A 25,314-nucleotide genomic window follows, 5' to 3' on the forward strand; every position below is an offset into this window, starting at 1 on the left:
GCATGTTGGAATTGTGCTGCATGTACAAATGGAGGACTTCCCTCACCTGGAGTGATGAGTCATGTGATCCCACTCCTCCTCTTTACAGTGCTGGTCAAAAGTGTATGTACACTTGTAAAGAAGATGATGTCATGGTTGTCTTCACTGTCCAATCATGTCTTATTTTTTGGGGATGTAGTGATTGGAGCACATACTTGGTCACAAAAAAAAATTCCTGAAGTTTGTTTCTTCTATGAAATCGTTTAAGGCGCTACTGAAAATGTGAGGGTGAAAAGTATACATCCAGCAATGTTAATATTTTTTTTACATGTTCCTTGGCAAGTTTCCCTGCAATAAGGTGCTTTTGTTAGCCATCCACAAGCTTCTGCTTACATTTTTCACCACAACATTGCTGCAGTTCAGCTAAATGTGTTGCTTTTCTGACATGGACTTGTTTCTTCAGCATTGTCCACACCTTTAAGTCAGGACTTTGAGAAGGCCATTCTAAAACCTTCATTATTGCCTTATTTAGCAATCCTTTACCACTTTTGAGGTGTATTTGGGGTCATTGTCCTGTTGGAACACCCAACTGCGCCCAAGACCCAACCTCCCCCCTGATGATTTTAGCTTGTCCTGAAGAGTTTGGAGCTAATCCTCCTTTTTCATTGTCCCATTTAAAGCAGCAGTTCCATTGGCAGCAAAACAGGCCCAGAGCATAATACTACCACCACCATGCGTGACGGTAGGATGGTGTTCCTGGGATTAAAGGCCTCACCTTTTCTCTTACAAACGTATTGGTGGCAATTGTGGCCAAAGAGCTCAACATGTAAGCAAATATTAACATTGCTGTATGTATACTATTGACCCAGCAGATTTGCTCATATTTTCAGTAGAGCCATAATAAATTCATAAAAGAAGCAAACTTCATGAATGTTTCTTGTGAGCAACAAGTATGTGCTCCAACCACTACATCACAGAAAAAAAAGAGTTGTGGAAAAGATTGGAAAGTCAAGACAGCCATGACATCATGTTCTTTAAAAGTGTACCTACACTTTTGACCACCACTGTATACAGGAGCAGTTGGATCACATGAGTTGACTCCTTGTTTTTGACAGCCCTATTAGATACACACGTATTGCGCAGTGAGAGAGGAGGACAGCAGCAAGGTTGATGTTACACGGGGGTGTATCACCTTAAATATCATCTTGCACTTTCCCCGTGGGAGGAGAGCATCACAGCAGCAGCAGTTGTGGAGGATGGCTGCTAACTGCTAAAAGGGGTGCATCTCAGCATTGTGAGGACTCATGGAGTGAAGAAAAGCAAGCAGAGCGCCTCTTAAAGTTCCAAAGACCAACACTGTCCATGTTAATTCCACTAATCCCGCTTTCTTTAAACACTGAGGGACGACACTGGCGGCAGAAGGCGCCGCAAAGTTCCAGCCACAGGCCCCTCATGGCCCCCCCATGGGCCCCTCATGGCCCCCTCGTGGCCCTCCCATGGGCCCCTCATCGTCCCCCAGTGGCCCCCCCATGGGCCCCTCATGGCCCATGTCGGCCCGGGCAGATGAGGCAATGAAAAGTGGACAAGCACTATTGACACCAACTTCCTCCGTCTGTGAGGCCGTGCAGCTCTGTGTCCGTGGTCCATGGTGGTGGAATAATGAACCAGGAGGGTCTGAGGGGTCACTCAGGACCCCAAAGCTGCGCACTGATCTGCCCTTTAGCCATGGACCCAGAAGAAAAGGAAATGCTTGAGACTTAAACTTCCTTGTATTGGCATTCAAGTTGGAAGTTTACAGTATAGATAAGAATTGCATTAGTTGATGGTCGTGCAGGATAAAAGAGCAATAAGGTGCAGATATAAATCAATAGATGACTGTACAGATAAATATATTGCACTTTTGCATATGCATGCAGGTTTATGGATGTATGTTATATTGTCTTTTTTATTCCAGCGAGTTCATCCATTTTGGGGGGAGTTGAGGGGATAATTGAATTATGATGCGTCCAAGAGTCTTACGGCCTGAGGGAAGAAGCTGTTACAAAACCTGAAGGATCTGCAGGTTCCAGTCCAGACAGAGATGCAAGTGACTCTATAGTGTCTCTGTAGAAGGTGCTGAGAACTGGGGGAGGGAGCTGTGCTCTTTTCATCCAACGCAAAAAGTGCATGCGCTGCTGAGCTCTTATTACATATGTATAATTATGGCACACATATATATTTAGGGTACATATGTATAATTAGGGTACACATGTATATTTAGGGCATATATGTATAATTAGGGTACATATGTATAATTAGGGCATATATGTATAATTAGGGCACATATGTATATATATAGGGCACACATGTATAATTAGGGTATATATATGCTCCAGCGACCCCAAAAGGGACAAGCGGTAGAAAATGGATGGATGGATGGATATATAAATAGGGCACGCATGTATAATTAGGGCACACATGTATAATTAGGGCACATATGTTTAATTAGGGGCAGCACGGTGTGTCTGCCTCACAGTATGAAGGGCCTAAAAAGTCCTGGGTTCAATCCCGGGCTCGGGATCTTTCTGTGTGGAGTTTGCATGTTCTCCCCGTGACTGCGTGGGTTCCCTCCGGGTACTCCGTCTTCCTACTACCTCCAAAGACATGCACTTGGGGATAGGCCCCTCCCACCTCCAAAGACATGCACTTGGGGATAGGTTGCTTGGCAACACTGAATGGTCCCTAGTGTGTGAATGTTGTCTATCTGTGTTGGCCCTGTGATGAGGTGGTGACTTGTCCAGGGTGTAGCCCGCATTCCACCTGTGTGGAGCTGAGATAGGCTCCAGCACCCCCCACTATTCCAAAAAGGGACGATGGGTGGATGGATGGATGGATGGATTATATTAGATTGAATGTCAGCCATCTGGAGGCTTAAAAGGACTACCTTGGTGGAGGTCACAGGAACTAGACTGCTTCTTTTTCAAGTCATTTCCAGCTATTTACAAACCTTTCAGGAATTATTAATGCTCCACATCAAAGCAAAAACTCCATTGGAAAATATGTTTGTGTTCAATTATGCACAAGTTTCTTTTTAATGATGTTCTAGCAGCAATGTGTATTCCTCAAGCCTTTTTTCAGTTCCAAACACCAAAAAATCCATCATCTCCCTCACTTGTGTGCTCCATCTTTCAGTGAAGAGGCGTTCAAACGCTTGCTTTTCAAGGAGCGGCTTGTCATGATGTCACGGAGGAAAAGGAGAAGCTCCTTGTGTCAATTCATGAATGGCTGGGTTGTTTCCTTCCTTCCTTCCTTCCTTCCTTCCTTCCTTCCTTCCTTCCTTCCTTCCTTTTCGCCACTCTGGCTCGCTGCTGGCCTTCCAAACCTGCTCCATGTGGCTTTGGGGAGGTTAATACATTTGTTTTTTGCATAGGAAAATAATCATTGATTGATTATTTCCGATGGCCCTGCACCCACCACTTTCACTGAGGACAACTTTAAAAAAAAAAAAAAAGAGGAAATGAAGCCTGGAACTATGCTAGGATGTCAGCACTGTGAGTTAAACCATTCCTTTTTTCTTCATCCAACAAGCTCATTTAGCATGATGTTGTTGTTAAATGTAATAGTAATGTTAAATGTAATATTTACACTGAAGCTAACATAGCTAACCTTTGTGTCCTCCTGGTCCACTCCTGAATGGTACCTTGGCCTAAGTGATGGATAAAGCATTAGCATTAAAGCTACAAACAAAGGGCCTGATGTACTAAAACTTTCTTTATATTGGTGGATATCAGGTCTCGATATCAGACATTCACCTATTGATTGAGGAAGACCTGCTACTTGTTTACACTGCCGACAAACGTGGTGTGGAGCATAAACGATTCTCTTTTATAACACTGCTCCTGGGGATTGGACAATAAAAGCTAGCAAGGCCACACCCGAGATTGCTACTCAGGGAAGAAAATTGGCAGAAGTCATCAAATCTTCTGCGGGTTTCGGAGGCTGAAAATAAGCCAGAAGTGTTTTATGAGGTTGAAGTGTTGCTTTGTGTTGAGATGTCAGCTTTCTCTCTCAGTGTCATGTGACTTCATGCACTCATCCTGGTATTCAAATCACACATTTCAGTGTCATGTGACTTCATGCACTCATCCTGGTATTCAAATCACACATTTCAGTGTCAAGTGGAAACAAAGAGGATGACAACAAAGCCTCACAGTTTTCGCAAGGAGAACAAATATTAGTCCCAGTAAGATAATGGACAGTTAGTTTGTCCAGATTTGAACGAGATCCTCATTTGCCGCATATCAAGCCACATTTGAGAAGAACAAAATATTTTGACATATTTTAACTGATACGGATGACAAGCCGCAAATATAAACGGATACAAAATATGTATTCAATGTTTATTTACATAACTTCGTTGTTTCCACACCGTGCCTGCAACAAGGCAGTAAAACGGCTGATCAGACAAAACAGAAGTCATGGTCATGGACCCACTAGCTGCGCAAGCTAGCTGTCCAATCAGCTAAATAGACTCAATAACTCCACGGCGACATTTTGCTGAATTTGTGAAAGTGAAACAATCCAAAAAGAATGCCATTGTAAGTTAATATTACTAACATAGACATTTGTAAATGTGTTAGCATGTTCGCTAGTGCTAACGGCGCTAGCTTGATTACATTAAGATAGCGTGTCCAAACATGGATGAAAACACTCACACATGGGACACTTTAAAGGCCTACTGAAATGAGATTTTCTTATTCAAACAGGGATAGCAGGTCCATTTTATGTGTCATACTTGATCATTTCGCCATATTGCCATATTTTTGCTGAAAGGATTTAGTAGAGAAAATCCACGATAAAGTTTACAACTTTTGGTCGCTAATAAAAAAGCCTTGCCTTTTCCGAAAGTAGCAGACGATGTGCGTGTGATGTCACGAGTTGTAGGGCTCCTCACAACCTCACATTGTTTATACTCATAGCCTCAAGCAGCAAGAGCTATTCAGACCGAGAAAGCGACAATTCCCCCATTAATTTGAGCGAGGATGAAAGATTCGTGAATGAAGAAATTTAGAGTGAAGGACTAGAAAAATGAAAAAAAAGAAAAGGCGACGACTGCAGGCGGCAGCAGTGTGAGCGTTTCAGATGTAATTAAACACATTTACTAGGATAATTCTGGAAAATCCCTTATCTGCTTATTGTTTTAATAGTGTTTTAGTGAGATTGTAAAGTCATACCTGAAAGACGGAGGGCTGTGGTGAACGCCAGTGTCTCTGAGAGAAGCCGAGGAGCCAAGATCACAGTTGCCTTTTTGAGCTGCAGTAGGAGGAGGTATAATCCACTGATGTCTCCGGTAAGAGCCGACTTCATATCACAATTTTCCCATCCAAAAACTTGCTGGTTGACGTAGAGAAAACATGTTCGCTTGACCGCTCTATGTTAAAGCTTGACAACAAACAAAGGAACACCGGCTGTGTTTTGGTTGCTAAAGGCAGCTCCAATCCACCGCTTTCCACCAACAGCATTCTTCTTTATAGTCTCTATTATTAATTGAAGAAATTGCAAAAGACTCAGCAACACAGATGTCCAAAATACTGTGTAATTATGTGATGAAAAGAGACGACTTTTAGCCGTAAGTGGTGCTGGGCTAATATGTTCCCTCCAACCAATAACGTCACAAACATGTGTCATCATACGCGTCATCATTCCGCGACATTTTCAACAAGAAACTCCGCGGGAAATTTGAAATTGTAATTTAGTAAACTAAAGCGGCCGTATTGGCATGTGTTGCAATGTTAATATTTCATCATTGATATATAAACTATCAGACTGCGTGGTCGCTAGTAGTGGCTTTCAGTAGGCCTTTAAACAGTTTTAGTTATATTGTAAAACCTACAAACGTTTCCTGGAGAGATGAATCATTCGGGGCACAAACGCCATTGAAGAACAGGAGACCAAACCGGATGTAGTTTGAAACCGGGAGTAAATTATTTTCAACCCACAGCACCTGCAGTGAGCAAAGTCGTCCAAAAGATGGCGCCATAGCACAAACAACACCACACCTTATCAGTGTCTGTGTTTTATTTGTTCAACACAAAACCATATGGCCGTTACCGAAGACAAATCTCTTTTAGAAGGCGCAGGGTTTAAAGCGTTGGGAAAACGTAGTAGCTCATAATCTGGAAAAAACAGTGTTTATGCCAAAAAAGCAATTAGGGTTAGGAATAATGATGTCATGGATTGACTGCCTTGCTTGCGACGTGACCCCGGGACGCAGAGACTGGTGGAGGCATGCCCTTTAATATGATCATTTATGAAAACGTGTGCAGCTTGGGAGTGCACAGAACAGTAGAACTTGTCCAGGTAACACAGCCACAAAACAATAATTCTGCTCTGTCCAGAGGAACAAGACAAGATTGGCAACCAGGCACAGAAATAAAGTGGCAGGAAATGACAACACAGGAAGTGAAAATAGGAAAACAAAAGCGCTACAAGGGAAATAAATGCAAGAAAAGGAAAGTCAGCAGAAGTCCCTAACTGTCATGGAGGTATTTTTTTATTTTTTTTTATTTTTTAATATAGTCTTGTTTGTGACGAAGGAGTGCAGTGCATAACTGCAACCAGCAGGGGCATTGTTTATTCATATGTTGCTCCATCCTGTTAGTCTAAATCCCTGGATTACTCGCCAAGGGCCACCGCCATGTGTTGTCTTTGTTCAGCAGGTTTACGATATACCAGATGAGTCTTTAAAGTGCCCCACCATCTATGAGCGTGGGGGAAGGTATTCAAAGTCGCAACAACGGGGCTATAAAAGAAAGGGATTCCTCTCAAGAGAGGAAAACTTTTTCATCCAGCAAACATCAGACCAGAAGGAGAGAAGACAGCCAGATATGTTTGTACATTTGTTTGCTGTCGGCACAACAACTAGGAGACGTTGGGTAAAAGTGAGTGTGTGGCACACTCACTAGCTGTATGGACACTGCACTGATACTGTTGCTGTTTTATCACCGTCTTCTGAATTAAAGAATCACTTCATTTGACGTGCAAAGAAAATAATTTGTTAGCATATATATATATATATATATATATATATATATATATATATATATATATATATATATATATATATTTTTATATATATATATATATATATATATATATATATATATATATATATATATATATATATATATATATATATATATATATATATGGTGGTAGTATTATGCTCTGGGATTGTTTTGGTGCCAATGGAACTGGTGCTTTACAGAGAGTAAATTGGACAATGAAAAAGGAGGATTAGCTCCACATTCGTAAGCCTTGAGGTTGGCTCTTGGGTGTTCCAACAGGACAATGACCTCAAACACACCTCAAAAGTGGTAAAGGAATGGTTAAATCGGGCTAAAGTTGAGGTTTTTTAGAATGGCCCGACTTAAATGTGTGGAAAACACTGAAGAAAAAAGTCCATGTCAGAAAAAGCATTTGGCTGAACTGCACCAATTTTGTCAAGAGGAGTGGTCAATAATGTAAGCAGAAGCTTGTGGATGGCTAACAAAAGCGCCTTATTGCAGTGAAACTTGCCAAGGGACATGTAAGCCATAATAAATTCATAAAAGAAGCAAACTTCATGAATGTTTTCTGTGAGCAACAAATATGTGTTCCAATCACTACATTACAAAAAAATAAGAGTTGTAGAAATGACTGGGCATGACTCTTCCTGACTATATTTTACAACCCGGCGCCCCCAACCCCGCCCACCTTACCGACGCACAGGGTGTGGGGGGTTAGGTGCTAGCGGGGTGTATAATATAGTCAGGAATAGTCATGGATGCAAAGGATTCTGGGTATTTGTTGTGTTGCGTTTATGTTGTGTTACTTTGAGGATGGTCTCCCGAAATGTGTTTGTCATTCTTGTTTGGTGTGGCTTCACAGCATGGCTCATATTAGTAAGAGTGTTAAAATTGTTTATATCACAACCTTGTGCTGAAAATTGTAATTTTCCTGAAGGAACTCTCCTGGCGGAATAAATAAAGTACTATCTAATCTAATCTAATCTAATCTAACCATCAGTGTACTCTGTATCACCCAGTATGCCTTGCAGTCGTGTGCGTAGATCTGCGGAAGCCACATACAACATGTTGCTGGACTGGCAAGCTGTTTGTACATGTTGTAGAAGGTGTCAAAGGCAATGGCTTCATAGCACGCCCTAATACTTGTTTACTGGGTGACCGCCAGCAGATATTCGCGAGAAAGTTTCAGGCTCCTACTGTCTTCTTTATTTTGTGACACAGGTCAAAATGGCTCTTTGAGTGGTAAAGGTTGCCAATCCTTGAACCATGTATATAAAATATTTCCGAATGGTTCAACCGCCACCCCCCCGAAACTATTTAAAATCTATTTTTTCGTCATGTCACCCGCCCGACCCGCGGTTTATCCGCGTACTCCGCGGATGAGACAGCAAACCGCGCGTCTCTAATATATATATTTATAATTATTATTTACAACAACAACACATTATTTTACTCTACTGTATGTACATGATGTATATTTACAACAACAATACATTATTTTACTCTATTGTATGTACATCAGTGTTTCCCCCAGAAAATGTGTTAGTTAAGGTGGTGACTCTCCAGCGGGAGGGGGCCGGGGAAGTGGGTGGGTGTTTGTAAAGATCGGTGTAACTCGGCCTGTTGCCATCACGTCTCCACCTCGTCGCTGCCATAACAGCCTGGGGGGCAATAGACTACAGAATGTGGTGAAGTAGGCCGGCTTCCTCGCATGAAGAAGCCGACAACTTTTGGTTGTGTTTTCAGCTCCATTTGCTTAATGGCAATGTACGATATATATCTCCAAGAGCAGGAAGAGCCAGCGCGCTAGAAATTGGCGCGACAGACGGGCAAGAAAACATGATTGTTGAAATAATAAATTAGAGTCAAACCTGTTACGATGCGTCTTGGATCGATCGGCACTGCAACCCACACGAGGACGGCTGGAGACCCGTCACAATCAACTATCACAGACAGAAACTTTTCATTAAAGATAATGTCCTGTATTGCTTCTTCAACACAACTCAATCAACACAGAAAAAGGTCAAGTGAAATAACTTAGGTTTTAACCGTGAGTCAATACTGCTTGTCTTTCTTGCAGACAGACGGATTGATTGATTGATTGATTGATTGATTGATTGATTGATTGATTGATTGATTGATTGATTGATTGATTGATTGATTGCGTGAAACTCTAATTAGTAGATTGCACAGTTCAGTACATATTCCGTACAATTTATCACTAAATGGTAACAGCCCAAAAAGTTTGTCAACTTGTTTAAGTCGGGGTCCACCTTCATCAATTCATGGTAACAGACATGGCTTTGCTGTCCGTAACACATTGGCTGTTACCACTCTGCGTGTAACCAATCAGATGGTTGTGTGGGTGGGACAATGCTGGGTGCTGAGACATACTGAAAGAGGCAGACACAGAACTAAGCAGAGCAGCTTGTTAAGACTTTTTTTGTTTGTTAAGACTTTTGTTTAGGCGGTGGTTCTTTGTTGTTTAGGCAGCCGCCTTAACAACAAAGCGCTGCGGGAAACCCTGTACATGATGTATATTTACAACAGCAATACATTAAATATACCCTAAAATATTCTGCTACTTCTTTGACCCACTAAACCACAATGCTCTGCTACTTCTTTGACCCACTAAACCACACCACTCTAGTACTTCTTTGATTCTTTGACCCACTAAACCACGCTACTCTAGTACTTCTTTGACCCACCAAATAACACCACTTTGCAACTTCTTTGACCCACTAAACCACAATGCTCTGCTATTTTTTTGACCCACTAAACCACATCACTCTGCTATTTCTTTGATACACTAAACCACAATTCTCTGCTACTTCTTTGACCCACTAAACCACAATGCTCTGCTACTTGTTTGACCCCCTAAACCACATCACTCTGGTACTTCTTTGACCCACTAAACCACAATGCTCTGCTACTTCTTTGACCCACTAAACCACAATGCTCTGCTACTTCTTTGACCCACCAAACCACAATGCTCTGCTACTTCTTGAGCCACTAAACCACACCACTCTGGTACTTCTTGACCCACTAAACCACAATGCTCTGCTACTTTTTGACCCACTAAACCACAATGCTCTGCTACTTGTTTGACCCACTAAACCACATCACTCTGGTAGTTCTTTGACCCACTAAACCACAATGCTCTGCTACTTGTTTGACCCACTAAACCACATCACTCTGGTACTTCTTTGACCCACTAAACCACAATGGTCTGCTACTTCAGCATTGCCTTGAAATTGAAAACAATTCATTAGTATTCCACACCGTCAAGTAATATCTGCAGTTAATTCATAAAGCATTAAAAGCTAATGGACTCGCTGAGTCTTCCGCCCGGGGGCTGCCTTGCCTTGATGAATAGTCCATCAATCACTTCCATTGCTGATCCACCACCAGCTGCAGGCCGCGCCTTGTAACGCCAGCTGCAGGCTGAGGCTGCGCCCTGTGACGCCAGCTACAGGCAGTGGCTGCGCCTTGTGACGCCAGCTATGTTGACATGGCAACCGATCAAGTGGATCTATTTCACTGTCACTTGGCCTCTAGCAATGAAATACAGCTTTACCCTAGGAATCCATGGAAAAAGAATTGGTCGGTTCCAGGGTCAAACTATCGTCATCCTTAAGACGTGTGAGACATGATGTCTAATTTGCATAATTGGCCAGAACAAATGTGCATGTAATAGTAATGGACACTGTAGGAGCGAGGGACAAACAAAAAGAGTCGTCTTGTCAAATGATGAACCTTTTTCATCAGATACATTCCAACTCGGATAAATCATGGTTAATCACAGTAAATTACAACTTAAATCAACCTGAAAAATATTTTGACACCAATGCCATTTCATCGTCAGAATGTCATACGTATTTTTTTAAAGGACTTTCTTGAATGTACATCATCTCTTAGGAGACAGAATAATGCACTGACCTGATATCAAACCCACAATGTTGGTGCTCAAACTCAATTCATGCACAAAATCATTTCAAAAAATCATAATTAATGGCGTGATTAATCAGCAATGATTAATGAGATAATAATAGTCAACGTGTTATTTTGGACAGCCCTAAAAAGGCGGGTAAAAATGATGGGAATCAAAACTAGGGTGGATCAAGTATGCAGAACTGACACCACCCTGCGGGGGCGGCAGTGATTTATATGTGTCACACTGTCATGTGTGCAGTACTTCCACCACCCTGCGGGGGCAGCAGCGAGTCATATGTGTCACAGTGTCATGTGTGCAGTACTGCCACCATCCTGCGGGAGCAGCAGCGAGTCATATGTGTCACACTGTCATGTGTGCAGTACTGCCACCACCCTGCGGGGGCGGCAGTGATTTATATGTGTTACACTGTCAGGTGTGCAGTACTGCCACCACCCTGCGGGGGCAGCAGCGAGTCATGTGTCACAGTGTCATGTGTGCAGTACTGCCACCATCCTGCGGGAGCAGCAGCGAGTCATATGTGTCACACTGTCATGTGTGCAGTACTGCCACCACCCTGCGGAGGCGGCAGTGATTTATATCAATCAATCAATCAATGTTTACTTATATAGCCCTAAATCACTAGTGTCTCAAAGGGCTGCACAAACCACTACGACATCCTCGGTAGGCCCACATAAGGGCAAGGAAAACTCACACCTAGTGGGACATCGGTGACAATAATGACCCAGTGGGACGTCGGTGACAATGATGACTATGAGAACCTTGGAGAGGAGGAAAGCAATGGATGTCGAGCGGGTCTAACATGATACTGTGAAAGTTCAATCCATAATGGATCCAACACAGTCGCGAGAGTCCAGTCCAAAGCGGATCCAACACAGCAGCGAGAGTCCCGTTCACAGCGGAGCCAGCAGGAAACCATCCCAAGCGGAGGCGGATCAGCAGCGCAGATATGTCCCCAGCCGATACACAGGCAAGCAGTACATGGCCACCGGATCGGACTCCTTCTATGTCCCACAAGGGAGAGTGGGACGTAGAAGAAAAAGAAAAGAAACGGCAGATCAACTGTGTCACAGTGTCATGTGTGCAGTACTGCCACCACCCTGCGGGGGCGGAAGTGAGTTATATGTGTCACACTGTCATGTGTGCAGTACTGCCACCACCCTGCGGGGGCGGCAGCGAGTTATATGTGTCACACTGTCATATGTGCAGTACTGCCACCGTCCTGCAGGAGCAGCAGCGAGTCATATGTGTCACACTGTCATGTGTGCAGTACTGCCACCACCCTGCGGGGGCGGCAGCGAGTTATATGTGTCACACTGTCATGTGTGCAGTACTGCCACCACCCTGCGGGGGCGGCAGTGAGTTATATGTGTCACACTGTCATGTGTGCATGTGTGCAACACAGATGTCCAAAATATTGTGTAATTATGCCGTTAAAGCGGACGACTTTTAGCTGTGTGTGTGTGCAGCGCTCACACTTCCTAAAAACTTGTGACGTCTTGCGTACACGTCATCATTAAACAACGTTTCCAAGACGAAACTCCTGGGAAATTTAAAATTGCAATTTAGTAAACTAAAAAAGCCGTATTGGCATGTGTTGCAATGTTAATATTTCATCATTGATATATAAACTATCAGACTGCGTGGTCGCTAGTAGTGGCTTTCAGTAGGACTTTAAGTGACGGACACATTGATGCAGACAAGCAGCAACAATGGTAGAAAATGTTATTTTCATCACCAAACATTTGTAAGTCAATATTATTTGTGTATGAATATTTTTAGTTCGTTTGGTATTGAAATTGCTGACTTTGTGATGTCTTTCTATTTGTTGTTGTGTTGTTTTTTGTCTGAGAGTAACGCCCAAACTTTGTTTAATACATTTAGCGCTAAATTAGACCAGCAGAGGGCAAAAACGCTACACCTTAACTTTAATTATGATATCACATGCAGTGTGTGCAATGTTTGGTGTGTGAATGTTGTATCATTTCTATATGTGTAGACATTTGTAGCTCATTTTGTGAATATAAAAAAACTAAACCTTGTATTTTATTAATGTAAAATACACATTCAGTCTTACAAACCTGAAAAAGGAAATAAGTTTAAAAGAATTAAACTGGGGAAGAAAAATAATAAAAAATAAGTGGACATCAATCCCAAACAAAACTTCTGGAGCTTTTGTTTCTTCATGTTGTTAACTGGCTGTACACGCTGGAAAGGAGTAGCGAGGTCAGAATAGTGAATGTCTGGACTGTGCAGTGTGAAAGACCATGTGTTGACTTTGTAAATAAGTCAACGCAGTCTTAGAGGAAAGTGACCTGTGGAGGTATTTTCTGACAAAACATCCACATCACGATGTCTGGCCCCTGGGCCCCTGGGATCTTAAAACTGCGGCCCTCTTCATGATGTAGTTGACAAAAAATGCATGTTCAGCCATGTTTGCTGGACTCTCCAGCCTTGCTTCTGGAAATCCTTCCCATCTGGGGGATCCACCAGAGTGGATCCACTCGTGCAGGACCTAAGTCCACTTAACATGTTCCTGTTCATTGAGGATGAAATACTCCATCTGCTCTTGGAGCCACAAGGAAGTTCTCCAGAGGGTTCCAGCTGGGCAATGTCAGCAATTTTCTGCAGGACTGTCCTCCACTCTTGGCATCCTCCTTTATCTGCTCCTTGGTTGCCAGCAGCAGGATGAAGGACTACAGTAGACCAGTGGAATGTAATGTTGTTGGAAATATACATCATGTACATACAGTAGAGTAATATCATGTATTGTTGTTGGAAATATACATCATGTACATACAGTAGAGTAATATCATATATTGTTGTTGGAAATATACATCATGTACATACAGTAGAGTAATAACCATCCATCGTCATGTGCATACAGAAGAGTAATACATATACATCATCATGTACATACAGTAGAGTAATAAATATACATCATCATGCACATAGAGTAGAATAATAAATATACATCATCATGTACATACAGTAGAGTTTGGAACAGCTTAAAAAAAAGTATTAGTAAATAAGGATGTTTATTTGCTTGATGTAGTCCACATGGAGTGGTGGTGATGTAACTACAAGTAAACTTGCTGTAGTCCACATGGAGTGGTGGTGATGTAACTACAAGTAAACTTGATGTAGTCCACATGGAGTGGTGGTGACGTAACTACAAGTAAACTTGATGTAGTCCACATGGAGTGGTGGTGATGGAACTACAAGTAAACATGATGTAGTCCACATGGAGTGGTGGTGCTGTAACTACTTGTAAACTTGATGTAGTCCACATGGAGTGGTGGTGACGTAACTACAAGTAAACTTGATGTAGTCCACATGGAGTGGTGGTGACGTAACTACAAGTAAACTTGATGTAGTCCACATGGAGTGGTGGTGACGTAACTACAAGTAAACTTGATGTAGTCCACATGGAGTGGTGGTGACGTAACTACAAGTAAACTTGATGTAGTCCACATGGAATGGTGGTAACGTAACTACAAGTAAACTTGATGTAGTTCACATGGAGTGGTGGTGACGTAACTACAAGTAAAGGTCACGTTGGAGCTGAGGGAGTTGAGAATGAGTAGGAGCTTTACAAAAGATCATCCTTGTCTCTCCAGTATGAGCTGGTGGATGTCTTCAGATTTCCCATAGCACAAAAGAGAAATGAAATGTTTAAAAGTATCTTGGCGGACATTTTACACGCCCGTATCGCTGATCTATATTAAGAATGTTTGGCTTTGGTAGAACTATAAAATATGATGGATTGTGTCTTTTAAGACTTATAAAATTTAAGAGTCAAATCATAAGGTTCATGTATTTAGCCGTCAGCTTTTGAAAGCCTCTGAACGCTGTCTTATGCAGTCTTTTTGGATTATTTGTGATGTCACAGATGGATGGACGTACATATATGGGCATTTGTAGTGCAGGTCCCTCCTCTCAGCTATCTTGCGTGTTAATGTTTCTGTTGGTTTCATGCTCTACCGCTTGCTCTGATGTCCATCAGAGAAATGCTTCCCTGCCCGTGACATTCTACACCATTAAGTACAAGTTAGATTAGCCGCTAAACAATATGGCGCCATGGCGACATCACTACTTCATTGGAGCAAGCACAAGAAAATGTTGGATCAAGTCTTGTTTTTTCTAACCACAGCATTTGCATAATAACATGCACACAACATGCTGTGAGATAAATGATGTTTTTATGCAGCTTTGTGTCCACCTGAGAGTGTAGTTGTATCTCATGTCCACCTGAGAGTGTGTAGTTGTATCTCATGTCCATCTGAGAGTGTAGTTGTATCTCATGTCCACCTGAGAGTGTAGTTGTATCTCATGTCCACCTGAGAGTGTGTAGTTGTATCTAATGTCCATCTGAGAGTGTAGTTGTATCTCATGTCCACCTGAGAGTGTGTAGTTGTATCTCATGTCCACCTGAGAGTGTGTAGTTGTATCTCATGTCCACCTGAGAGCGTGTAGTTGTATCTCATGTCCAACTGAGAGTGTGTAGTTGTATCTCATGTCCACCTGAGAGCGTGTAGTTGTATCTCATGTCCACCTGAGAGCGTGTAGTTGTATCTCATGTCCACCTGAGAGTGTGTAGTTGTATCTCATGTCCACCTGAGAGTGCGTAGTTGTATCACATGTCCACCTGAGAGCGTGTAGTTGTATCTCATGTCCACCTGAGTGTGTACTTGTATCTAAAGTCCACCTGAGAGTGTAGTTGTATCTCATGTCCACCTGAGAGCGTGTAGTTGTATCTCATGTCCACCTGAGAGCGTGTAGTTGTATCTCATGTCCACCTGAGAGCGTGTAGTTGTATCTCATGTCCACCTGAGAGTGTGTAGTTGTATCTCATGTCCACCTGAGAGTGTGTAGTTGTATCTCATGTCCACCTGAGAGCGTGTAGTTGTATCTCATGTCCACCTGAGAGTGTGTAGTTGTATCTCATGTCCACCTGAGAGTGTGTAGGTGTATCTCATGTCCACCTGAGAGTGTGTAAGTGTATCTAAAGTCCACCTGAGAGTGTGTAGTTGTATCTCATGTCCACCTGAGAGTGTGTAGTTGTATCTCATGTCCACCTGAGAGTGTGTAGGTGTATCTAAAGTCCACCTGAGAGTGTGTAGTTGTATCTCATGTCCACCTGAGAGTGTGTAGGTGTATCTAATGTCCACCTGAGAGTGTGTAGTTGTATCTCATGTCCACTTGAGAGTGTGTAGTTGTATTTCATGTCCACCTGAGAGTGTGTAGTTGTATCTCATGTCCACCTGAGAGTGTGTAGTTGTATCTTATGTCCACCTGAGAGTGTGTAAGTGTATCTAAAGTCCACCTGAGAGTGTGTAGTTGTATCTCATGCAGGGGCGTCGCCAGACATATTTCACTGGGGCACGTGCCCCACTGTTGATCTGCAGTGCCCCAGTAAAAATTTCACCAATAAAAAAAAACGCTTCAGAGTTTTAAGTCTACATAACATAGACAACAGCGCACATACTACTTAGTATGGTAATTGATTGCTACTGTATCCACTCCACGAAACAGTGAGCACATGGCTACTTAATATGGTAATTTATTCACGTGTCTATGAGACTTCGGTTGAGAGAGAGAGGGGGGAGGGGGTATTCGAATCACTGTGTGAGGTAGGTAACGTTAGCCAACAACAATTTGTTAATTACAATATTTTGATTTTGATTTGACTCAAACTGTAACTCCTAGATGGATTTAAGAAAGTTATTGGCCCGCAGCTGAGAAGAAGCGAGGAATGAGAGATGTAAGTGAAGTCCTAGCTAGCTAGGCAACATCATTGTCTTAAGTTGATGCTAAGTTAGCTAACGTTATTCCTTGTATCAAGACAAACATATTCATTTGCTGTACGAGCTGTCGGGGGAATTTCCAATGAACATGAAACATAATGTTGGTTATTGTCTGCTGGTTCTGCATCAATGATGATTTGGAGTAAACATGTGTGAGTTGAGTGCTTCTCAAATGGTTTATCTTCAGGAAGAAAAACATTTTTCCATATCATCAAGTCGTGAGCCACATTTTTAAATCATTCAAGTTTATTTCACAGAAAAATAGCACAGTAGACTTGTCTTGTTAATCGGTGTGACTTTGACTAAAATAATCTTGTTTTGTCACCAGAAAAATGGCTACAGCTAAAGCATCTGCTTTTGTTTCCAGAAAAAATAGTAACATTTCTGTATTTGTTTTCAGAAAGATGGCTGAAAATATCATTTTTTTTTGCCCCATTTAGATTTAAAAAAATATATATTTCCATGTCTGTCCTGAGTCCTCCTCCAACTTGTTAGTCGGTTTGTCTTTTGCTAACAACTCACTAATAGTCAATAGAAAAATGGCTAAAAATATCTGGTTTTGTTGCCACAATTAGATTTTTTTCTCCCTAAACTTCTTTTTTTTCATGCACACATCTGACTGCGACTCACTGAAAATGACACACAATCCACTTTTATGTCACGACTCACCAGTTGGGAACCACTGGTCAACTGTAGAACAGTTACTGTAATATTTCCATGTCTGTCCAGAGTGATTGACCACTTTGCAAAAATGAAAAGGAGACGTTACAGTTTACTTCTCAGAAAATGATTCCCTGAACAGACACACAACAGTTGTTCATTTATTCTACTACTGTGGCTTTATTGTTTTGTGTATATTTTATAGTTTTGTGTATCTGAAATAGGATAAGCCACATTGCCATAAATGGAAATTAAATAATATAAAAGAACCCAGAGATGTAGGGGTGCTTTATTTTTTGTTTTACTTTTGTAGATGTTAAATTTGCAGATGATTACTGAATATATATTTAAAAAGATTCATTGCTCTTCCTTTTTGCTTTTACCAGTAGCAGTTTAGAAGTCTGGAGTAAAAAAGTGCACAAGTAGGTCAAATGCATTAGTTAATTTCAGGTGGTTAATCAAAGATCCATACAACATCATCTGATATGATTTCATAGTTTAAAGCACTATTTATGTATTTTTTATGATAAATAAGTGCTAAAAATGTTTTTGCTTGCGCGCTTTGCACGCTCACATGAATTATTTGTGCCCCAGGTGTGCCCCAGTACAGTATTAGGTCTAGTGATGCCCCTGATCTCATGTCCACCTGAGAGTGTGTAGGTGTATCTAATGTCCACCTGAGAGTGTGTAAGTGTATCTAAAGTCCACCTGAGAGTGTGTAGGTGTATGTAATGTCCACCTGAGAGTGTGTAGGTGTATCTAATTATGTGACTGGTGAATTTATTTATTGTTTATGAAGTTTATTTCCAACAGTGACTAAATAACACACACAAAACAAGCAGTGATGCCAGGGTTTCCCCTAAACTGCCAAGAATCCTGTGGCGGTGGGGGCGTGGTCACAATGACCTCATCGAGTAATTTGCATAATTTGCTATGATGATATGATTTTCTTTGAAAAGGCTCAAGTAATGTATACATACTTTTCAAACAAATGTGTAATTCTGAATTAGTAGTAACATCTTTTCAGCGTTTTGCCATATTTTCAAGTGTCGCTTCTTTTTTTACACTGTACATTGTTGACTTTTAAAGACTTTTTAAAATTGAAAATAACTAGCAACATATCTAGCAGCTTCTTCTGGAGTTTTTATAGAATATACTGGTGTTTAAAGACTACTTCTGTCCCTCCATGTCCCCGACTGAAGAGGCTGAAGCTAGCATGACGTCAAACTTGTTTGGCACTGGTGCTCTACTTTCACTTTCTCTTTTTAAAAGTTGCCAATGTCCTCTTCATATTTGCACGTTTTGTAGATGACTCTCCGCGGGTACATCTGTAATATAAATAAAAATCACATCCACATCACAGACATGCTGACGAGGCTCCAGACAATGGTGTGTGTTTCGTTTACATCTGGTTTCAGTAGCGCAGTGTTCGATGATCAAAATCTTTTTTCGGTGGTCGAGTTTTTGGTGCATCACTTGTTAATAGTGCAAGAATAATAGGCTATACTGTATACATCAATTCATACTGTAACGACCAGCTAATGTTAATGTTTTATGTTCCTGTGCTTTGGATTTGATGTCCGTTTTTCCCATGTTTACAAACACACCGTCCGTGCCTGAAAGGTGATCGGTGGAGAATGAGGAAGCGTTGTTGTGTGTCCAAGGAAGCGAAGATTGAAGGAGACAAAAGTGTTTTCAGCGGAGATAAAACTTGTTGGAATTGTACCGTTGTTTATCATAAGATTGGTAACAAAAGTTAAAAATAGTGTCTGACTTTGTGTGATTTCTTCTGGGTGCTACAATATGTTATATTATTTTAATTTGTCTTCAAGTAAAACAAAGCCTTTATTTACCAGGTGTGGCAGTAATAAAAATAAAAGAGCCACATTCAATGACATGAAGGGGAAACCCTGGAGTGTGAAAGCGGCAAGCCGGCTGAAACAATCCTTACTTACAAGGTGTGGTGGTAACAAAAATATTGTGGCAGCGCCAAATTTAATTTACTTCAAGGTGGAACCGTGGATAGTCTTGTTCACGATATATATTAACAATGTATATTTTGAAAATATACATTCTGCTACTTTTGGAGAGGATATCCTGTATCTTGTACGTATCATGGAGACCACAAGGAAGTGTGTTAATTAGACTCATCTTGAATATTTCATCGGAGTTTCCTATACAAGCCAAAAAAGCCACCTCATTAAAGTAGCGAGTGTATAAAGCGTGATTCCAGCACTTTGTGCCCTTTATCTAAATGATCAGCGTGTGGAGGTCTCTTGCAGGGAAATGACTGCTGCTAAATAGAGCAACCACTTCCTTGTATCCGTGCCAGCTGCACCGCAAATACCTTGCAATCTGCCGGAATATTCCGCTCCTTTCATGACAACGGAGGGTTTGAAAGTCTTGCTTCATGCTGCTTTTCCCTTCAAGTCCTTCTAACGGAAGTCTGGCTCCTCCTCAGGTCAACGGCAAGGAGCTGTCCAAGTCCAGCCATGAGGAGACCTTCCGGCCCGCCGTGGTGGTTCAGGTCATCCGGCGGACCCCCGGCGGCCCGCCTCAGGAAATCCGTGTGGTGGATGCTTGCACGCAGACCGACATCACCTTTGAACACATCAGGGCGCTGGCCAAGCTGCGGCCTTCCACGCCTCCCGTGCCTGATGTCTGTCCCTTCCTGCTGTCCGACAGGTTGGTGTCCTCCTTCAGTCTCTCTTCTTCTTCTTCTTCTTCTTCTTCTTCTTCTCTCAAAGACAATGTCAGCATTTGGTCCCTTGTCATGGCCCCAAGGTCATGTGAGCCGCAGGGTTTGTCTGTCAGTTAGTTAGCAACATCGCTCAAATAGTTACGGGTGCTCTTCATGAAACTTCCGTCAAATGTCCCGAGTTGGACAAAGAACAAATGTTTGGATATTGCGGTGATACGGGTGATTTTTACCACCTTGCTTCACCTTTATTTTGAAACCCACCTTCCCTCTGCGTGTATGCTAATGGTCCCGCCTCCACCCAGAGAGACTAAGCGAGTGGAGGACTTCACTCCGTCTATTTCCTTTGGCCCGAGAACAAACACGCTCACAAGCTTATGGGGATTTGATTCAAGCTTCAGGAAATAGGATAAGGAACAGGGAGATTGTTATTCTTTTCTATTGGGTGTTGAAGTACTTATATATCATACCACTAAATCTAAAACTATTATTCCTGCGGATGTGGCCAAAGTACATGATCACCATTGCCATTGGTTAATGCCACTGCCCTATGGCTAATCGGTTTTCATTTCCCAGCTCATAAGCTAGATGCCAGTTGTGAATTTTCAAAAACATTGTGAATCCTCACCTCCATTATGCTGCATTGACTAGCATCTTAAGTGTCATGGGGGTGGTCTTAAGATGGGTAGTGTAGAAGTTGGCCTGAGCATGTGCAGTTTTTTCTTGGTGGTGAGAAAGAATCCCACGTGGTTGCTCCGGCCCCGAAGCACCCAGGGGATCGGCGCCTATGCACGGACACCATGAATTGATGAAGGTGGACCCCGACTTAAACAAGTTTCAAAACTTATTGGGGTGTTACCATTTAGTGGTCAATTGTAGGGAATATGTACTGAACTGTGTAATCTACTAATAAAAGTTTCAATCACTGGTCAAGAGGGTTAAGTGACTTCTACTTTTCTCTCTTTGAAGAAAGGAGGGAGCCAAAGCACGATGCCTTCCAAGCAGAGGACGCAAATCTGCAGGTTTTACATGTCATTTAGCGTTAGGAGGAGGACTTTAGCGTGTACCTCTTGCTTGGCCCCCGCTGTAAACTGTTTGTTTGCCTCACAGAATTGCTATTGCCACATCCAGTGGATTTATTTGGAACAGCAGTTTTTTTCAGGAAAAATGACGGCTCATTTTTATACTTAACAAACTCATCTTGCGGACCGAGGGCGGGATTAAACCTGTTGGCGGGCAGTACGTTTTACACCCCTGCTAAAAAATATGCAACTTTTTATTCCTCTCGAAAAAGTTTAGGAATCACAATCTATGAATGACACCCAATCTTAACATAGCAGTGGCCTTACTACTCTCATCATATATATCGGATTTATGACAACTAACCACTTACGTTTGCGGATGAATGTCCATCCATTTCCCACCGCTTATTCCCTTTGGGGTCGCGGGGGGCGCAGGTGCCTATTTCAGCTACAATCGGGCAGAAGGCGGGGTACACGCTGGACAAGTCGCCACCTCATCACAGTGGGGATGAATACAAGTCGCCACCTCATCACAGTGGGGATGAATAGATATGATCAAAATAGTATCAATCTGACAGAGAGTCCAGAGCCATGACGTTGTGCCAAAGATCCCTTCCCCATCAACAACAATGCTAATCAAGCGAAATTTGTGAGATTATGATCCAGAACCTTATATTTTTGAGCCTGAACACAAAGAGGATGATTAATACATTTTAGAAGCTGAGTGATGAATGCAGTTTCGTGGTGACACTATAGCACTAGCAGCATTGCTAGGTGCTAAACATAGAAACTGACAATAACAAACCATAAGAAAACAAAGACTTACTGTACTATTTCCACTCTCACTGGGATGCCGACTGACAGGAAACTCACCTAATCCCGTTTAGATGAAGAATCAATCCCAATTCTCAGGAAGGGTTAAACGCCTACTGAAAGCCACTACTAGCGACCACGCAGTCTGATAGTTTAAATATCAATGATGAAATATTAACATTGCAACACATGCCAATACGGCCTTTTTAGTTTACTAAATTGTAATTTTAGATTTTTTGCGATGTGTTGAAAACGTGGTGGTATGATGACTCCTATGATGATGCGTGCATTTGACGTCTCGGGTTGTAGCGGACATTATTTTCCAGCCCGATCCTTGCTATAAGTAGTCTGCTTTAACCGCATAATTAAACGGTATTCTGGACATCTGTGTTGCTGAATCTTTTGCAATTTGTTCAATTAATAATGGAGAAGTCAAAGTAGAAAGATGGAGGTGGGAAGCTTTAGCCTTTAGCCACACGAACACAGCCCGTGTTTCCTTGTTTAAAATTCCCGGAGGTGAAGCTTTACTATGGATCAGAGTGGTCAAGCGAACATAGATCCCGACTACATGTCAACCGGCAGTTTTCAGTGAGAAATTTGTGGTAATAAGTCCACTCTTACGGGAGATCAGCTGAGCTTCTGTCCTGCTGCAGCTTTGGGACTTCCCTCAGAGACTCTGGCATCAACACACCCGTGGCCACACCCCTCTGACTTTTAGGTACTATTTAACTCACTAAAACACTAGCAACACAATAGGCAGATAAGGGATTTCCCAGAATTATCCTAGTAAATGTGTCTAAAAACATCTGAATCGCTCCCACTGCAATTGCCTTTTTTGTTCTAGTCCTTCACTCTAAATTTCCTCATCCACGAATCTTTCATCCTCGCTCAAATTAATGGGGAAATCGTCGCTTTCTCGGTCCGAATCGCTCTCGCTGCTGGTGGCCATGGTTATAAACAATGTTCAGATGTGAGGAGCTCCACAACCCGTGACGTCACGCGCACATCGTCTGCTACTTCCGGTACAGGCAAGGCTTTTTTATTAGCGACCAAAAGTTGAGAACTTTATCGTCGATGTTCTTTACAAAATCCTTTCAGCAAAAATATCGCAAAATGATCAAGTACGACACATAGAATGGACCTGCAATCCTCTTTTAAATAAGAAAATCTCATTTCAGCAGGCCTTTAAAAAGGAAGGAATGGGTTTTGTGGAAGTGGACCAGCCTGTCAGACCATGGTCACATTTGTGAGAGATGCAAGAATTATAATCTAGAATTGACTTTTAGCAAGTTTGAGAGCATGCAAAAGCAGCTGTGGACTCAGGTGTCAACAGTAGCAGTATAAGCGAGCTTTAGCTCACTGCTATCAACACGCCGCTAACAAAGTCCGTCTTATAATAACAATATCACTCATATTTGCTTACTTTTCAGGTCACGAAATATAAATGGAGAATTGTTGGCTCTCTGGATGTTTTTAGAAATATAATGAGAGGTTGACTCAATGGTTGGATATTTATTTATCATTTAGAATGCATCAAAAAGCCAAGCATGTGTGTTCTTGTGTACTGAAAGGGTTGTGAGTGACACACAGCACATGCATGTTTCATAGATTTAGGACTGATCTGATGATCTGCTCCCAGTGCAGAAGCCTGACATCATCCAACTCCAAATCTGCACAAATGGAAGAAGATATTGGGAACGGAATATTTAAAATGACGGACTGAATTTGTGGAATTTTGTGATGTTTAGATGGTATTTTCATGTAGTTTGTGGTGTGAACACAATTGGATATGTTTAATGGACACAATGAAAGACAATTTAGCATAAAAAGTCAACATGCTGCTACTTTAAACAAAGACTTTGTAGTTTGTGCCAAACACTTTCCTCAGCAACATCATCCCTTCTAGCCCTGCACAGAGGTAAAGATGGAGCCAAATAAATGAGGTCAAGATGTGTACATAAAAGGATCATCAACAAGAGGTTTCCTTGCAGAAAAAACAAGAAAAGCAATGGCAGTCATTATTTCCTGTTTTTGTTTTGCTTCCTTTCACTTCACAAAGCAGAAAGAGGGCAAGTAGGCTCCACCTCCTGGGAGTGAGACTGCTTTAGCGTTTTAGTTTGTCTGCAACATCATTGTTTTTCACAGACTTTTAATAGCAGAACTTTGCCGGTGTTTTGTCCCCTTATATAAACAGCATGAATCACTCCTTGCGCCGCAGTTGGTATAAAGCAGAGAATTATTGACACACCAATGTAGAAAATTCCCCACAGGACCTTGTCGGCCATTATTGCAAGAAGGCCCATTTAGTCTCATCCAAGGTTTACTGGGTGATTAAAGCAAATGGGCTCGTAAAAAAAGTGGGCAACACATTGGAGCGGGCCACTTACAGCCTGCGGCCTCACCCAAATGTAATCAACGCGCCCCATAAAACTCTCATTTTCCTCCTCTTCATCTGTGCACAATTCAACATGCTGCTGATTTTATAGATACGACAAATGTTTGTCACGTGTAATCATGTTGTGAGCACCTGCTGCCAGAAGTCCTTATGTTTCTAGTTTTTCAATGGCTGTGGTCCTGATGCTGCTGCCCAATGCCGTCATGCTAGAATGGGGGCCTGTCAGTCAAGAGCAGGGGATGAGTTCCTTATTATTACTTTTATCACACGCACTCAAACTGTAGTGAAAGCCCTCATTATTGGCCCGCATACTGCCACCCGGACAAAAGGGGGAGGACGGCGTTTGAACCCCAGGATGCTTTGCTAACTTTGTGTTGCTCTGCCTCCCTGCACAGCTGCCACTCCCTGCACACCCTGGAGCAGGATTACTACCCAGGGACCGACTACCTCTCGCCCGTTCCGCTTGACGGCGAAAGGACGGAAGAGTTGGAGTACGAGGTAAGAATCCAGCTATGTCAGCGCTGTGCTTCAAGGCTGGCGAATGCATGGCCCTCCTGGCCAGCAGGGGGCATGCTAACATAGCCTCGTACTTTTCAGCTTCTTGCCTCTTCAGCTTGAAAGTGGTATTACGGACTTTGGATTCATGGAACAAGTTGAGATGTTTCATTTGAAATAGCAAAAAGCGCAGGACCTATGAACTACCGTCCTACTTTTACTAAATGAAACCCCCATGCCAATAATTTACCACCGCTACCCAAATGTATACTCATACTTTTTCCAAATAAAGGGAACTAGGACAAATGGCAATATTGGCTTTATTTGAACAGAACACTACAATCAAAGAACAATCTGACAAGGCTAAAAGATAAATGAATAGGCTTTAAACACAATTTGTTTTTCTTGTTGCACTCAAAGAACAATTTGCATGTTTCCATATTTCAT

General features: G+C 42.1%; 1 protein-coding gene across 1 annotated transcript in view; it reads left to right on the top strand.

The window, feature by feature from the left end:
- LOC133563099 (PDZ domain-containing RING finger protein 4-like) overlaps window positions 1-25,314 on the top strand; it is an 83,387-nt gene that overhangs the window by 32,497 nt on the left and 25,576 nt on the right. The window contains exons 2-3 of the mRNA XM_061917046.1: window positions 19,906-20,129; window positions 24,768-24,870. Of these exons, the coding sequence (XP_061773030.1) occupies window positions 19,906-20,129; window positions 24,768-24,870 (327 nt within the window). The remainder of the gene's footprint in view (window positions 1-19,905; window positions 20,130-24,767; window positions 24,871-25,314) is intronic.

This window comes from Nerophis ophidion, linkage group LG12, assembly GCF_033978795.1.
Source record: "Nerophis ophidion isolate RoL-2023_Sa linkage group LG12, RoL_Noph_v1.0, whole genome shotgun sequence".
Lineage (NCBI taxonomy): Eukaryota > Metazoa > Chordata > Actinopteri > Syngnathiformes > Syngnathidae > Nerophis > Nerophis ophidion.